This window comes from Lasiodiplodia theobromae (assembly GCF_012971845.1).
Source record: "Lasiodiplodia theobromae strain AM2As chromosome Unknown scaffold_30, whole genome shotgun sequence".
NCBI lineage: Eukaryota > Fungi > Ascomycota > Dothideomycetes > Botryosphaeriales > Botryosphaeriaceae > Lasiodiplodia > Lasiodiplodia theobromae.
The window spans coordinates 404,138-418,962 of NW_023336506.1; the positions used below are offsets into that span (position 1 = coordinate 404,138).

The 14,825-nt window shown below is 57.3% G+C and overlaps 4 protein-coding genes across 4 annotated transcripts; 2 read left to right on the top strand and 2 right to left on the bottom strand.

The window, feature by feature from the left end:
• Positions 1 to 318: 318 nt before the first annotated feature.
• Positions 319 to 2,545, top strand: LTHEOB_9185 (Pumilio domain-containing protein; the record flags this gene model as incomplete). Its single annotated transcript, XM_035518745.1, has 3 exons — positions 319 to 679; positions 733 to 1,090; positions 1,144 to 2,545. 3 exons carry the CDS (start codon positions 319 to 321, stop codon positions 2,543 to 2,545), a joined length of 2,121 nt encoding a protein of 706 aa, XP_035369215.1.
• A 3,635-nt stretch (positions 2,546 to 6,180) lies between these two features.
• On the top strand, positions 6,181 to 7,911 carry LTHEOB_9186 (Classical arabinogalactan protein 1-like; the record flags this gene model as incomplete). The annotated part of the gene is made up of 1 exon (XM_035518746.1): positions 6,181 to 7,911. The coding sequence occupies one exon, from the start codon at positions 6,181 to 6,183 to the stop codon at positions 7,909 to 7,911; it is 1,731 nt and encodes a 576-aa protein (XP_035369216.1).
• A 582-nt stretch (positions 7,912 to 8,493) lies between these two features.
• LTHEOB_9187 (Nuclear mRNA splicing factor-associated) lies at positions 8,494 to 10,035 on the bottom strand (the record flags this gene model as incomplete). Its single annotated transcript, XM_035518747.1, has 5 exons — positions 8,494 to 8,844; positions 8,894 to 9,011; positions 9,069 to 9,484; positions 9,562 to 9,690; positions 9,880 to 10,035. The coding sequence occupies 5 exons, from the start codon at positions 10,033 to 10,035 to the stop codon at positions 8,494 to 8,496; spliced, it is 1,170 nt and encodes a 389-aa protein (XP_035369217.1).
• Positions 10,036 to 10,653: 618 nt separating this feature from the next.
• On the bottom strand, positions 10,654 to 12,354 carry LTHEOB_9188 (Ammonium transporter; the record flags this gene model as incomplete). Its single annotated transcript, XM_035518748.1, has 5 exons — positions 10,654 to 11,041; positions 11,097 to 11,771; positions 11,825 to 12,079; positions 12,129 to 12,193; positions 12,241 to 12,354. 5 exons carry the CDS (start codon positions 12,352 to 12,354, stop codon positions 10,654 to 10,656), a joined length of 1,497 nt encoding a protein of 498 aa, XP_035369218.1.
• Positions 12,355 to 14,825: the final 2,471 nt, after the last annotated feature.

The following is a 14,825-nucleotide window of genomic DNA, read 5'->3' on the forward strand; positions in this document are numbered from 1 at the left end:
ATTTGGCATAGCGCGTCCGTCTTGGTCGGTCGGTTCGACATTGCGTCTCTGTACCCGCTACAAGAACCAAACATTGCACGGCAATTTATTTCGTCATGGCTCTGCATTGCGATGGACTAGAAAGGTCGGTGATTTGATTGCTAGGCCCGGGACCATCCGGATCCTGGTGGGGGACTCGCGCGAGTCAGTTGACGTATCTGCCGCCTGCCACCGCCAATCAGACCGCTTTCCCTGGCGCAAAAGATTCTCGAGTAGCAAAGACAATAATCTTCGATATTTCGCAGCCAAAAATCCTCCCTTCCCACCCCACGCGCAGATATGGCAGGAATCAAGCGCAAACACACCGAGGCGTCCGTTACCTCCAAAGCCTCCGGCGACAAGAAACTCAAATATGTGAAGAAAGCCGACGTGAGGAAGGCTGCCGCAGCTGCGGCTGTGAAAGAGGCGAAGAAGCCGTCGAAGAAGAACGTCAAGCGCGCGGAACCCGAGGAGGAGGAGGATCTTGTCGAGTCGGACACCACTGAGAGCGAGAATGGCTTTGCCGGCTTTTCCGCTAAGGACGGCGCCGATGAAGATGTGAGCATGGCTAGCGGAAGCGACAGTGATGTGGAGATGGAGGACCAGGGCACCGCGGAGAAAGCGTCCAAGAAACCGGCGGCAGCAGACAACGGTGCTGGTAGTATGTCCAGTCCTCGCACGTTATGCGCGCACAGGATACTGACGAGACAGCAGCGGGCAATTCGAGAGAGGCACACCAGAAGCAGAAGCAACTCGCAAAGGAACGCAAGATGAACAAGCCACTTGGCGACGAACTCCACCGGTCGAAGAAGATTTGGGAGCGCTTGAGGCTGAAGTCGCACGTCCCGAAGGATGAGCGCAAGAAGCTTGTCACCGAGCTGTTTAGCATCATTACTGGAAGGGTCAAGGAATTCGTCTTCAAACATGATGCTACCCGCATTATCCAATGCGCGCTGAAGTACTCGACTCCGGAGCAGCGCAAGATGATTGGCAACGAATTGAAAGGCGAATACAAGGCTCTTGCGGAAAGCAGATACGCGAAGTTCCTGGTTGGCAAGATTCTCGTCGAAGGGTAAGTGCTATCTATGATCTGTATCTTGGGTCGTTTACTGACTCTATAAAAAGTGACACCGAAACGCGCGAAATGATCGTCTCCGAGTTCTACGGATCAGTCAAGCGTCTGATCAACCACCCCGAGGCTTCCTGGATTCTGGACGATATCTACAGAGGCATGGCAACGAAGAAGCAGAAGGCAAGGCTTCTGCGGGAGTGGTATGGCACCGAATTTGCCGTCTTCAAGGCCGGCAAAAACGAGGATGTTCCTGAAGAGCTCTCCGAGATCCTCAACGAGTCGCCGGAGAAGCGGAGGCCCATCATGGACTACTGCCGCAACATGATCAACGCGCTCATTCAGAAGAAGATGACCGGTTTCACCATGCTTCACGATGCCATGCTTCAGTATTTCCTCAACACCAAGCCTGGCAGCGAGGAGGCAACAGAATTCCTCGAGCTTATCAAGGGTGACGAGGAGGGCGATTTGCTCAAGAACTTGGCATTCACGAAGAATGGAGCTCGCGTTGCCTGCCTTGCTCTCGCCTACGGAACTGCCAAGGACAGGAAGAACCTTCTGCGGGTGTACAAGGAGAACATCGAGATTATGGCCTACGACCCCCATGCTCATCAGGTCCTCTTGACCGCCCTTGACGTTGTTGACGACACCGTTCTCACCACCAAGCTTATCTTTCCGGAACTTCTGTCTACGAATTCAAGTGTCGAGGTGCAACAGGAGAAACTCCTGAACCTCGCTCTCGACAAGGTCGGCCGAATCACGATCCTGTATCCTCTCTGCGGCCGGGCCAAGTGGCTCTTCCCGAGCCCCGAGGACCTGGCCCTCCTCGACGAGGTTCACGCCATCCGCAGCACAACCTCCAAGAAGGACTCAGAAGTCAGGAGAAAGGAGGTGGTGAAGGCCTACTCGGCGACCATGCTCAAAGTCATCGCCGCCGACCCGTCGGCGCTGGCCCAGTCGTCCTTCGGCTGCCAGTTCATCACCGAGGCTCTCCTCGGCGCCACCGACGGCGACAAGGCCGCAGCGGTCAAGGCCGTCGCCACCCTCGCCGGCGGCGACCCCAGCGCCGAGGACCACCTCTCGCACTTGCCGCACGCCGGCCGCATGTTCAAGACCCTCACCACTGGCGGCCACTTCGACCCGAAGACGAAGACGACCAAGCTCGCCGACCCGCCGCTTGGCTTTGCCGACGCGCTGTACGACCAGATCAAGGACCACCTGGTTGAGTGGGCCACGGGCGACAGCTCGTTCGTCGTCGTCGCCTTGGTCGAGGCCGAGGGCTTCGAGAAGAAGGAGAAGGTGCTCAAGGCGCTGAAGAAGGAGAAGGCCAAGTTGGAGAAGGCGGCGAACGGCGGTGCTGACAAGAAGAAGAAGGACAAGAAGGAGCATGAGGGCAAGAAGGATAAGAAGAAGCCGAGCGGCAATCCGGGATCGAGGATATTGCTGGAGAAGCTGTAAATGGATGGGATCTGGCAAGAGAGGAAAAAAGTCTTTATTAGGGCTGGGCATTTTAATGGAGTTTGGTGCGACTGAGGATTTCACATATAGGCCCCCTTTTCAGTGTATGAATGACAATGGCTGGGCATGAATAGGGTGCCCTTGCAATTCGTTCTTGAAGACGTACGCCCTGTTGACATGAGCGAGGAGAGTCGTGTTGCTAACGGTGTCTATGTGAAGTCAATCGAAGTGAAGCAATATGAGAGAATGTAACTCTGGACATAGTAATTGTTGAGTAGCAAGAAGTAAAGTATAGATGTAACAGTGTTGGTAGGGCGGTACGTTGGAAAAGGGAATGGTCGACACGAAAATTTGCGACGTCGCCCTCGAGACAGCAACCAAAAATTTTTTTTTGAAGAAATAATCTTCAAAGGAGCGCCCAGAAATATGCGAAGTCACCTCCAGTAGAGTAGTCGGCCTCATCCATCTATTGATACCTAGAGAAAGCTGATCCCTTGGGAGTAGATAGTAGGTACTGTTTAGTATGGCAGAAAGAGAATGATAGCCTCGGAGGAATGGGGTGCCCAGAGACGGAGGTATGACAATAGCATCTATTAATAGCGTGATCTATAGCTATATTTATTCCGGGAGCCCGAGGAGGCGGTTTGTGGGCGTAGGGGGTCAGTCAGGATATCGGGATGAGGCGCGGGAAGTAAACTCAGTTCGGGATGGTACATCGAACAAAATGGCGCACAGCGCTACTTGGGAGGAGGTAAGCACGCTCTAGGAACTATTTACTTTGATCTGAAATGCTCTTGGTTGGGGATTTTGATTCTGAGGAAGCAATCTAGAGCGGGAGGTCTACCTGTTTCAATTATCACCTTCGCAGCAAAACCCCTGATGAGTGAGATACTCAACTTTCATTGAAAGACTATGCGATGCATAGAGGCAAGCCGGCGAGTATGAGAGTGGTCGCAGTTGCGTGCTAATTCCACTTGCCTTCAGATGCTTAGCGCTCTGTCCCCTAGTCATTGTTACCCCTTACCGCCGTTACAGGCATCATCAACCAAATTTAGCATCAGTTTTGGCCCCATATGAAAATGACTTCTTTGAGAATCTGCTGGAGGTAACAGTTATGCAGCACAGTGGTCTCTTCTCCTCATACTATGCAGTGTTCTGGTGAGAATAAGTGACGGCACAAGCGGCACAGGCGGCACAGCAGACCTGCAAGTGTCGCAGAAGGGACACTCAGTAGGAAACAGCGGCGACAGATGACGTATGAAAAGCGAAGAATGAGCAGTATAAGGGGGATGAAACCAACATGACCGCCGCGCTCACCGCGTGGTTCCACCTTGCTGATGGATTAGCAAGCGGAAGTGGCGCGAAGGATTCGAGCGCGGGAGAGCTCCGTCGAAATCACAGCACGAGCTCAAGAATCCCGTACAGCGAGCGAGGGCTTTCCAGATGGGGCGTGCAAACGACCCCGCAGAGGATAAGATCCGCGCAGGATTCTCTGGGCACACCGGTAGTAGCAATTCCCGAACTTCGAAGGGCTTCGAGCGATGTCAAAAGCACAGCCTTGTGTCTACGATCACTTCGGCTAAAACGAAGAAATCGCAGGCCGACTCGATGCACATGGAGGCGTTGGCATGACATTCGCCAACACTCTGTGTTGCTGCAGTGATGCGGCACTGCCCAGGTTATGCTGCGGTTTTCACACCATCCATCCATGCCTGTCTCCTCGCTCGAAAACAGGGCACAACTCCGCGTTGAGGCACAGCAAGTTCCCGGCACAACGCAAGAAGAAACGAGAAGTGCTTCCACAACCCAAGCTCGCTTGCTGTTTTGCTAAAGTTGAGGCAAACGACGGCGTGGAGCAGAGCCTAGACGAAAGCTTTCCCGGACTTAAGCGGTAAATGCCGGATGTTGGATTCTGCGGGCGGTGGAGCCTTTTTCTTCCTCTTTTTTTTTCTCTCTCTCTTCTGCTCTAGCATCCCCGCAGACCGGAGAAGGGCCAGCCAGTAGCGCGAAGCTAGAATTGCTTGCCTTCGCGCTACACTGCCTAGCGTACCTGTGCACCGCCATCGAGTTGAGTGCTTGTATACAAAGTTGGAGATCAGCAAGCCATGTGTAGCAGATCGGTTCCCCCTGCCGCTATTTTTATGCTCAGGGTGGAGATGGACAGAAAGACGGCCGCGCTTTGTCAGAAGCTCGGACCGGAAGTTCAGGCATCAGGCAGAAAGGATGAGGAAACCCACGGACGCAATGTCGCAGAGCAAACGGTGAGATTTATGATGGTGATATTCAATACGGGGACAGAAGAAAGTGCCATAGCGTCGGACGATTTCGGCGGGCCAGCGGGGGAGGCGTCGTCAACCGCTTTGTCAACCTCTGACGCTGCGCGAGGAGGCTCAAGAGGTCGGGTTCGTATTGCGCAAGCCTGGGGGAGCAATGACTCGTGGGGAAATTGAACCAACAAACGCACACCCGGGATCCCGGGGATCAGGAGAGTTGAGCAAAGCCTTGCGGATCTGGAAGTTTCGCGTAAATCATGCTCGCCTCAACCACGCGGCTGGCTACGCCTCCAGCCTGACGCGAGCAACAGACCGCCATGACGCTGGGGAGTCAGCAGTGAGACTGGCCCCCAAGGGCGGTACCCGCAGCAGCACCGACGAAAAATCATAAAAGCGCCGAGGGGGAAACGCTCTTTCCCAGAAGGGATGATCGCTGCAGACGGCGTGGTGACGACTTTCGCGGTGTTGGATCGAGTCGGTGAGAGGGCGAATGGCGTGGCCGACGACGACGCGCACAGCCTCCACACGCGCACGGTCACGCTGGATCTCTCGTCGAAGCCTCCACGCTCGCTTGCTTGCTTGCATCCGGCTGCGCCGCCCGGGAGCAAGCTTTGGGAGCGTCAGTGTCGGCTGCGGCGTCGGGCCCTGTCAACAACGTGCCGCAGCAGGTCAGAGCCGCAGCTTGCTCGCCATGTTGACGTGATTGGACGCGCAGCCGTTGAGGCGTCGCGGGCCCGGTCCCGAGCTGCGATCAGCGCTACCGGGCAAGGCTGAACCACCTCGCTGCTCGACCGCCACCTCTGCCACCGCCATCTTGCCTGTGGCTCGCTGACGGTGCCTGAGCAAGCCTCACCTGCCGCTCTCATTTCGCTTCATGTCGCCATGCGTTGGTATTGGGAAGAGGCGCTGCCGCCCGTCCTTCGATTGGCCATGAGTCGTCGACGAGGAACAAAACAGACGGCGGCCTGTGTGTTGCAGGATGCGCCAAGCTGGCATGTGGATGGTCTCCTCTGTGGGGCGTAGCAGGCAGCCAGAGGGTTTGCTGGAGGGTGACCTGTGCTGCGGACGGCCCGTTGCGGCCCTGCTGCTTTCCTCAACCGCGATACCGTGAACAGTCAAGCCGCCATGGGGCCTTTCCCCTACCCTGCCTATTTTTATCCCCGGGACATGTGCTTCTGACGATGGCGTCGCTGATACTTAACAGTGCTTAGCAAGCCCTTCCCGGACACAATCTGTATCCACAGTAAGCAAGCAGACGATCCATTTGCTGCAGTATTAAGCAGCCGCTGCTCCCTCCACCTTTTCCTTCTGCGTGTTTTGCTACTCGCCCGGTCCCTTGTCCACCACCAAACATTTCCCAAAATGGCCCGAACAACAACCACTGTCGACTCCGCTGCTACTTCTGCGGCTGCTTCCTCGACCGCCGCCGCCGCTTCATCAACAGCTTCTTCTTCTTCTTCTTCTTCTTCTTCTTCTTCTTCTTCTTCTTCTTCTTCCTCTTCCTCAGCTTCCGCTTCCGCTTCTGCCTCCGCGTCCTCTTCCTCCTCTTCCTCCTCCTCCTCCGCCGCCGCTTCTTCTAGTGCGGCGGCATCATCATCATCATCATCATCAACCTCCTCCGCCGCCTCGAGCTCCATAACCTCCTCTGCAACCAGCTCTTCCAGCTCTTCGTCAAGCACGAGCGCCTCTTCAACAATCAGCGCCAGCGCCAGTGCCAGCGCGACTGCCGCCGCCCAACCCAGTGGAGGCTCATCAACCGTCACCATCGTCTGTGGCTCCATCTTCGGTGTCTTCGCCCTGGCCATCATCATCTCTCTGATCGGCATTTTCCTGCACAAGCGGCGCCAACGCAAGCATCGCAGCTCACTCGACGCCGAAAAGGCAGGCATCGCCCGCTCCTTCTCCAGGAGGGGTGACTACAAGCGTGTGCGCAGCGTATCCGACGTTGCCATCATGCAAAGCGCGAACAGCAACAACAACCCCTATGTCCTGTCACCACCGATAACCTCCGCCAGCAACAGCCCGCTCGCGTCGCCCGCCATCACTCCGCCCTCGCGCGCCGCCGGTTCGCCGCCGACGCGCAACACGACCAACGCCACCGATTCCACCTACTACACCACCGAGGAAGGCTACTCGGACGACACGACGCCTGACATCAGCGCCTTCACCATTATCAACCCTTCCTCGACGGCGGGCCAGGCCTCTTCCACCCCCAACATCCCCACCTCTCCTCCCCCCCAGTACCATCAAGTCCAGCAGCAGCAACCGTCAGCAGACACCTACCAGCCCCTGCCTCGCGCCCGCACCACCTCCAACAGCAGCATCCAGCTCTACATCCCCTACTCCCAAAACGCCCCCACCGTCTCGCCGCTCGCCCGTCTCTCGACCTCGACCCTCATCCCCCTGCAAGTCCAGCGCACCCAGTCGCCCGAGAACCCGGCGACGGGCGTGTCGAGCCTGCAGGGCTCGCTGCACAGCAACAGCACTGACTCCAACGGCTCCGGCGTGCGCGACAGGGTCCGCAACAGGCACATGTCGGCCCCCCTCATGACGATGCAGCCGCCGCCGACCATCATCCTGGAGACGCCGAGCCCGTGCGTGGGAGACGATGAGGTCGAGGGTGCTGCGACGGAGCAGCAGCAGCAGGGGAGGGAGGCCAGCGGAGGCAGCAACAGCAGCAGCGATGGAGAGGACAATGGCAACACCACCAACCCCAAGCGCCTGTCGCCACCCACGTCGCCCAGCAGCAGCAGCGGCACTCTCGCCGGCCACAGGCAATCGGCCCTGACTGCCCTGACGGCAGCTGCGGCATCAGCGGGCATGCCATCCACATCGACTGCGTCCGGCGCTGGTAGGCGGGCACGTAGCGCGAGCGGCAGCTCGCTGCCGCGATACTACTCGCCCCAGGCGTCGTTCGACGACGTGGCTCTGCGAACGGTCGAGGACGTGGGAAGCGATGGTGAGGCTGAAAGCGAGGCGGCCGCAGCAAGGGCAGGTCGGCCGAGGACGGCTGAAGTGACGCCCTTGTTCAGCAGCTTGGGAGGCAAGAGGCCGAGGTTGAGTAGTATCGTGAGGAGGAGCTATGGGCCTTGAGCGCAAAAGCGTTTGTTTTTTTTTCCCTTCCTTTTTTTGTCCTTTTCTTGTGATGATATGTTTTTACCTGTTTGATTTTACGTTTATGATTTCTGGGAGGGAGATACCACGGTTGTTCTGTTTTTTTTTTTTTACAGCTTGTTGATACCGTTGTGAACGGTATAAGGATCTTGAGAAGAGAGAGGCTCTGCAGTGTCAGCTTCGATACCCCACTAGACCGAATTATGAGAACGAGTATGGGAATGAAAAAAAAAGCATTTTTTCTGAAATAGCAGCAATTGTCCTCATTTGGGCCTCTGAAAAGTCAAACCCGGGTATATGCCGCCTCGAAGGACACTCGCCAATTGTGCCCATGCCTAGTCGCGCCTGGCCTGGTAGTAACCCTTTGTAAACCCCTCTCCAAGTTTTGTTTCCTTATACCAGGTGACCTTGGCACCGCGTTTCATAATATCGAAGCCAAAACCAAGCTCGCTAAGAGCAATTGAGAGAATTGCTAGGTAAGAGACCCAAAGTTGAGGTCACCCTGTAAGAGTGGGTCCTTGTCTAGCTCCGCTTCACATGTCCTCGATGGGAAGGGGCCATCTATTCTTCGCCGTTCTTCTCCCCGGCGCCATCCACGTTCTTGACCAAGGCTCCGGCCTGAAGATCCCTGCCGAACTGCTCCAAACGGGCCTGTTCTTTCGCCTCGGTGTCTTTCTTGGTCCTCTTGAAGAGCTCCTTGCCGTCAGCAATGTACGCCAGGACGGTACGCTTGTCGAACATGCGACCATTGAAGGCCTTCGCGCAGTTCTTTGCTGCGGCTTGATCGGCGAACTTGACGCTCGCGACGCCCGCAGGCTCCTCGTTGAACACGAAAACTTTCTCGACTTCGCCAAACTTCTCGGCTTCCTCCATGATATCGGCCTGGATGTCCTCTTCGGCATTTGGATCCTCCTGCGCGCTGTTAGCCCTGCGGACTGCTTTGTTTGTTCAAAGATGTTACCTCGAGTTCGTGGAGTGTGAACATGTGCTTCAGCACAACAGTCCTCTCCCAGCGCGAGCCAGCATTGTCAGCGTTGGCAAGCTCATAGCCTTCTTCGTCGCCCCAGTCCGTCAGTTTCCTGTGAACCGTAGTCAGAAATCACGTGGTATATTCCGGAAAAGGTTGGGGCGCGTACTGCTGCATTTCCTTCTTTTTCGCCTCGAGCTTCTGCTTGTCCGGTTGGTATCTCTTGGCTTGCTTGGGCTGGTTGCCATTTCCGTCACCCTCCTTCTGTTTCTTGAAGGAGGCATCTGCAACTTGAACCCTCATGTTGCCGTTGGGGCCTTGCTTGTAGTTAAAAGGCGTATCGTCTAGCATGTCGATGGCCAGCTGCACGGATTCAGGGCGATAGTAGATGATCAGGGCTTCTCCCTTGAATTTGCCGTTTTCGTCGGTGTACATCTTGATCCTCTTCTGCTCGGTATCCGCGCTCTCAGCGATGAGGCCGTATTTCGAGAAGATTGTTTCGATGTCTTTGAAGGTAGCATCTAGCGGGATGGACGTAGCGTAGACAGCGGAGCTGCCGCCACCCTCGCGTTTCTTCGCCGGGGGCTTTTTGCGTTTGCAAAGCACTGTTAGCTGAAGGGCAAAGACATTGCCAAGCCAAGGTGAGGGTGGAACGCGCTTACCTTGCCCTCGTCGTCGTCGCCGTTCTTCTTCCTCTTCTTGGCTTTGAATTGCTCTCTGGCATCTTCAGCCTCGTCGACGCCAGCGACCTGGTAGGCCTTGCCCTGCTGCTCCAAGAGATCCTTGTCCACCTATTTCCGGAAACCCAGTGGTTAATCGATTCGGCCCTCGACAATCTCAAACCGGCAAGGGTGTGCGCGTGTGGCAGCATCCCGTTGCAGCCAGAAACCAGAAAAGCCAGAAACGGGTTTGGGCTTCGCGGAGAGGATTTGATCTTCCCCAGTGTCCGCGGCGGAGGGGAAGGCGGGGCGTCAGCGTACCGTTGGGACCCATCTCTTCAGCTTCTCGTCAAACTCCCACTCGTTGCCGTTGGCCTCCTCCAAGATGAACTTGTTGTCGATCTTGGACCAGGAGATGCGCTCGTCCGCATCGAAATCCTCGGGGTTCACGGGAAACTTGGTGCGCGTGTCGTCCATTGTCGGTGAGCGGCGGAGCGGCGCGGGAACGGACGCGACAAGGCTGCGGCGAGGCGCACGGGACCGCAAGCACAATGGCCGGGACTCGCTGTTATATGCGACGGTCGAGGAAACAGCGGAGGGCTCAGCGGTTGTCGCGGGGTGGAGTTTCGAGAGGTGGTGTTTCAAGATGAGGCAGAAACGCTTACAAGTAGAGCTGTCGCGAGCTTGCTCGCCTATCGGAAGACGTAGTGGCTTGGCGCGAGCACTGACGTCAATGCGCTACCAACCGGGACGCAGCCAGCCCATCAGCAACGGCACGGCACGCGCTGCACAACGCGGGCGGCCCGCTCGTTTGTCATTACGTAGTCATGGATTTCACCAATGCTGGTCTGCAATTATCTACTGTTTATCCCCGCTCAAATGCACGCCCACCGAGACAAGTCTTGCCAAATATGCAGGCCAAGAAGCTATGAGAAATAAAGGAAGGACGACGACACGCTACAGCTTCGTCCGAAGGGTATCGAGCTTATCCAAGACCATCAACTTACCCACCAGGTTGTCTTAAATGTATCTACAGCAAGACCTGTGAAGAAAGCCACGGTGCTCGGACGGAATTGGCCAATCGAAGAAAAGTATCTAGTTGAGAGGGAGCTGCGAGCCCACCGAGTCATGGTTCTTCTCGTGGCCATCGTGGCTTGAAGTGCGCACGACTGAGTGGCGCGAGATAGCATCGTCATCCTCGGGCGTCTTGGCTTCACGAGCAAGCTCAACGTAGTCGTACGCGAACTCGCCAATCTCAACGTCGTCAATACCAAGAATCTCCTCCTCTTCCGTAGCGCGAAGCCTCAGGGCTGGGATCCAGGTGCCCAAGAAGCCAAGAGTACCCAGGATGATGCAAGTTCCGCCGAAGGAGTAGGCACCGCCTGCGACCGAGTCGGCAAGCTGGTAACCCAGCTGGATCCAGTTGTGGTTGAGCCAGCCTCCGTCAATCTCAGTGGAGCCGTCGAGGTGAGCAATGTAGTCACTATACCACGGTTAGGCATTTTGGGCTGCATTGACCAACAATTAGGAAGACTTACGCAGCAAAGAATGCGGTGAGGATGTTGCCAACAAAGCCACCAACTCCGTGGACAGCGAAGATATCAAGGGCATCGTCGCAGCGAAGGAAGTACTTGAGCTTGGTGGCGTAGTTGCAGAAAGCGCCACCGCATACACCAAAGACAACAGCAGCCCAAGCAGGCACGAATCCAGATCCGGGAGTAATGGCAACGAGGCCAGCGATGACACCGGAGCAGAAGCCGACGGTAGACCACTTCTTCTCAAGCCTGTAGTCAACCAAGCACCATGTAATGCCACCTACGCAAGCAGCAAGGTTGGTAACAACAGCTGCCATCACGGCGCGAACGTTGGCGGCACCGGCAGAACCGGCGTTGAAACCAAACCAACCGACCCACAGGAAGACCGTGCCGATGACGATGTGAGTGACGTTGTGGGGGCGGTAGTTGAGCTCCTGAGTACCGTGACCACGCCTCTTGCCCAGCATGTAGGAGTAAGCCAGCGCTGCAGTTCCGGACGCGATGTGGACCGGAGTGCCTCCAGCGAAATCAATTGAGCCCATGTTCGCCGCCCATCCGGATGGGTTCCAGGTCCAGCAAGCAATGGGGTCATAGATGATCGTCGACCAGATGAACATGTAGATGACGCAGGGGAGCATGCGGCCACGCTCAGCAACAGCACCAACGGCAAGCGCAACACTGCCAGATTCGGGTTATTCAAACACTTATAAATGTAGTTCAGTGCAACTTACGTGATAGCCGCGAACATGCCCTGGAAGATGGCGAAGAGAATATCCGGGATAGTGGAAGCGGCAACGGAAGGAGCGCCGAGAACGTCCTTGAAACCAAAGTTCGAGAGATCGCCGATGTACTTGCCCGCCGAGTGCGAGAAGGCCAAGGAGTAGCCCCAGAAGAACCACTGGAAAGACACGACGGCGGTGGCCATGACCGAGAGCCAAATGAGGGAAAGCGCCGACTTCCTACGAGCAAGGCCGGAGTAGAAGAAACTGGACAACAATCAGCGCGACGGAACTCAGCATTGAGGCGTCTACGTACCCAACACCAGGGATCATGAGCAAGACCAAAGCGGTCGAGGTCAGGATCCAGGCAATGTCGCCCGACTATCATGCACATTAGCACGGTCAATGGCGTCCGGATAAATACTGACCTGGTAGTAGACATTGAAGTCTTCGGTCAGGCTGTCGCCGCCGGTAGCCGGGGCATCAGTAGGGAAGGACTCGAGCGGGACATAGGGCAAAGCCGAGGTGGTAGCGGCCGACATGTCGGGCGGTGCTGGCGCGTGCCGGTCCAGACGATCGGGAGGTGATGAATAGGGAAAGTAGCGGGTGGTGGACGAAGAGGGCTTTTACGGACGTCGCGGACGCCGGGAGCTGGTGGGCAAAAGAGTGGAAAGGTCGGAAGCCGCAAGTGGTGTGGAGGAAGCGGCTTTGTGGAGAGTTAAAGAGCAGAGGTAGAGGTGGGCCTCGTCGATCGCGGTAATTCGCTCCGGATCCGCGTTGCGGGAGGCGGCGACGGGAAGAGAAGCGAGCTAGCGACACTTGACACGCGAGGCAGCAACGAGCGCAAGTGTTATATGAAAGGGCATATCTTAGGAACTGGGAAGCTGCGCTGCAGGGCCTCAGCTTCCGCTCATTCCTGGGCACTGCGCCTAGCCCGCTAGGCCGCGCTGGGAAACGGGGTCGGACGCACGAACGGCGCACCGCAGCCACAGATAAGCAGTGCTGAGGGAACCAATCGCGGGGCGGCAGGTCGAGCCACCCCCGTGGGATGGCCGATATGGCCGCAGGTCATTCATTTACAGGCACCAAACCACCACGCCCGATAGCACCTGCCCTCGACGCTCGACGCTCAGACATTCGCCCTGCGCTTCCAGATCCTCGGCTGCCGGCGTCCGCGGTCCTTGTCGGCGCTCCCGCGACGAATCTGCCCCGTCGCACTGGGCCCGGCGCGATGCTGCTGCCGTACGGCGCCAGGGCGCATACGCGCAGTTTCTGCCGGGAGTGGTGCGTCGTCTGCTGCACGCATCCTTCGCCGCAACCCTTATCTCAGCCGGCACTGCGCGGCCAAGACGAACGCCCACGCCGCCCGCCCGGCGCCCTTGCCTTAGCTCGACCGTTGGAGGCGAGCGTCCACGCCGCCGTTCTAGGCGTCGTCGACACCCACCGGGCGGCGGGGTCTGAGCGGGTCGCCGGCAGCGTCGCAGGGCGAAGATCATGGGGATCAGGCTGCCCATCTGCAGTCTCTCGTGAGATCCACGCCCGGCCGCCCCCATGTCTTGGAGGTCTTCACTCGTTCCGCCTGTTCCTATAAACTTTCGCTGCGCGCACGCCCCCAAAACGCCGCCCGTCCCGGATTGGGACCGTCTGATGCCCTGACGGCTGGGCGCTGTGCCTCTCCACGCGAGTGCTTACTCGCGCCCTTGGCCACCTTCTTCGACTGGAAGGGCTCTTGTACCTGTACCCCTGCATTAGACGCTGCTTTAGCTGATGGCTCGAGTCGCAAGCTCTGTGCCCGTTCTGCTCCCCGGCACCGGCCGGCTTCTGTGCCCCAGGGACACGCGCCTCTGCACTTCTGCGGCACCACAAATCTCCGCCCAGCCACTGGCGCAATGTGTTCCAACTCTGGTGGATGGCTTATCCTGTCTGAGGCCTCTACGCCTTGGTAAGCGAGGGGCACAGCTGATAACCGTTGCGACGGTGATTGGCGTGCGCCTTCGAAAATAGAGCGACACCCCCAAGTCCGGGACTTTCCTTGGCTCCAGCTTCTTCTTTGCGATCGTTCCCCGTTGGTGCCTCGTGTCCTTCACTTCCGCGCCCCGTTGCGGGCTGAAGTAAATAACTGCACGGGCAACCCGTGCTTTCTGCCGTCGGCTGGCGAGACCATGCTGCCACTTCATCAGACGAGCCCTCGCGCCAATCGCCGCTGGTGCAGGTGGCACAGCTAGCTGCCCTCTTGTGCCGTCAGCATAGCATTGGCCCCCTCCGCCGTTGACTTAGAATGCTGATGGACCCGGCCGATGGCTTACCTTGCAGGAACACCCGACGCCGCTCCTGAACAAAGAATTGCAGCATGGCCTTCGTCAACGCACCTCTCCAATCTCTGGTGGGGAAGCAGTGCCCAGAGACATGATCCTTCGCTTTGTCCAATGTCTGTTCTTCGAAGCGGTGAAGGTTTCGCAACCGAAGGGGCTGAGGTCGCACAACACTCGATCAGATCCGGCAAGACGGCTGCGACAGTGGAGGCCCCGTGCAGCGGAGTAGGACAAAAGACCGGGGACTGCAGCCACCCGTCGCGATGCCATCTCCTCCTGCCCATTGATTGTGTTTGTTGGTTGGGGGATGCTTCCTCGTCGTGCGCGTACTCGTACAGGATCCCCGCCACTCGGAGTGAACTTCACTTCTAGCGTCTGAGGTCAGCAAAATCGCGCGTGGACTCGTCACATCCAAGACCATCGCTCCAAAGCCATGGGTATCCTCGATATTCTTCGTTGACGCCGTCAGTCCCGTTGTAAGTGTTTCACGACGGTCGGCTCCCCCCTCAGTTGAAAGCGCCACGCTCCTGAGATTCTCTTGACAAGTGCGTTGCTATATTCTGACTCCATTGCACAAAGAAGCGCTTACCTGAGGTTTTGCCTGCATATGCGACGCTGAACACGGCATTGACGATGGCACTGCAGGGGCTGGGCCTCGCTGTTGCTGCAACACGCGCGAGGTGTGCCCTGGCATGATGATG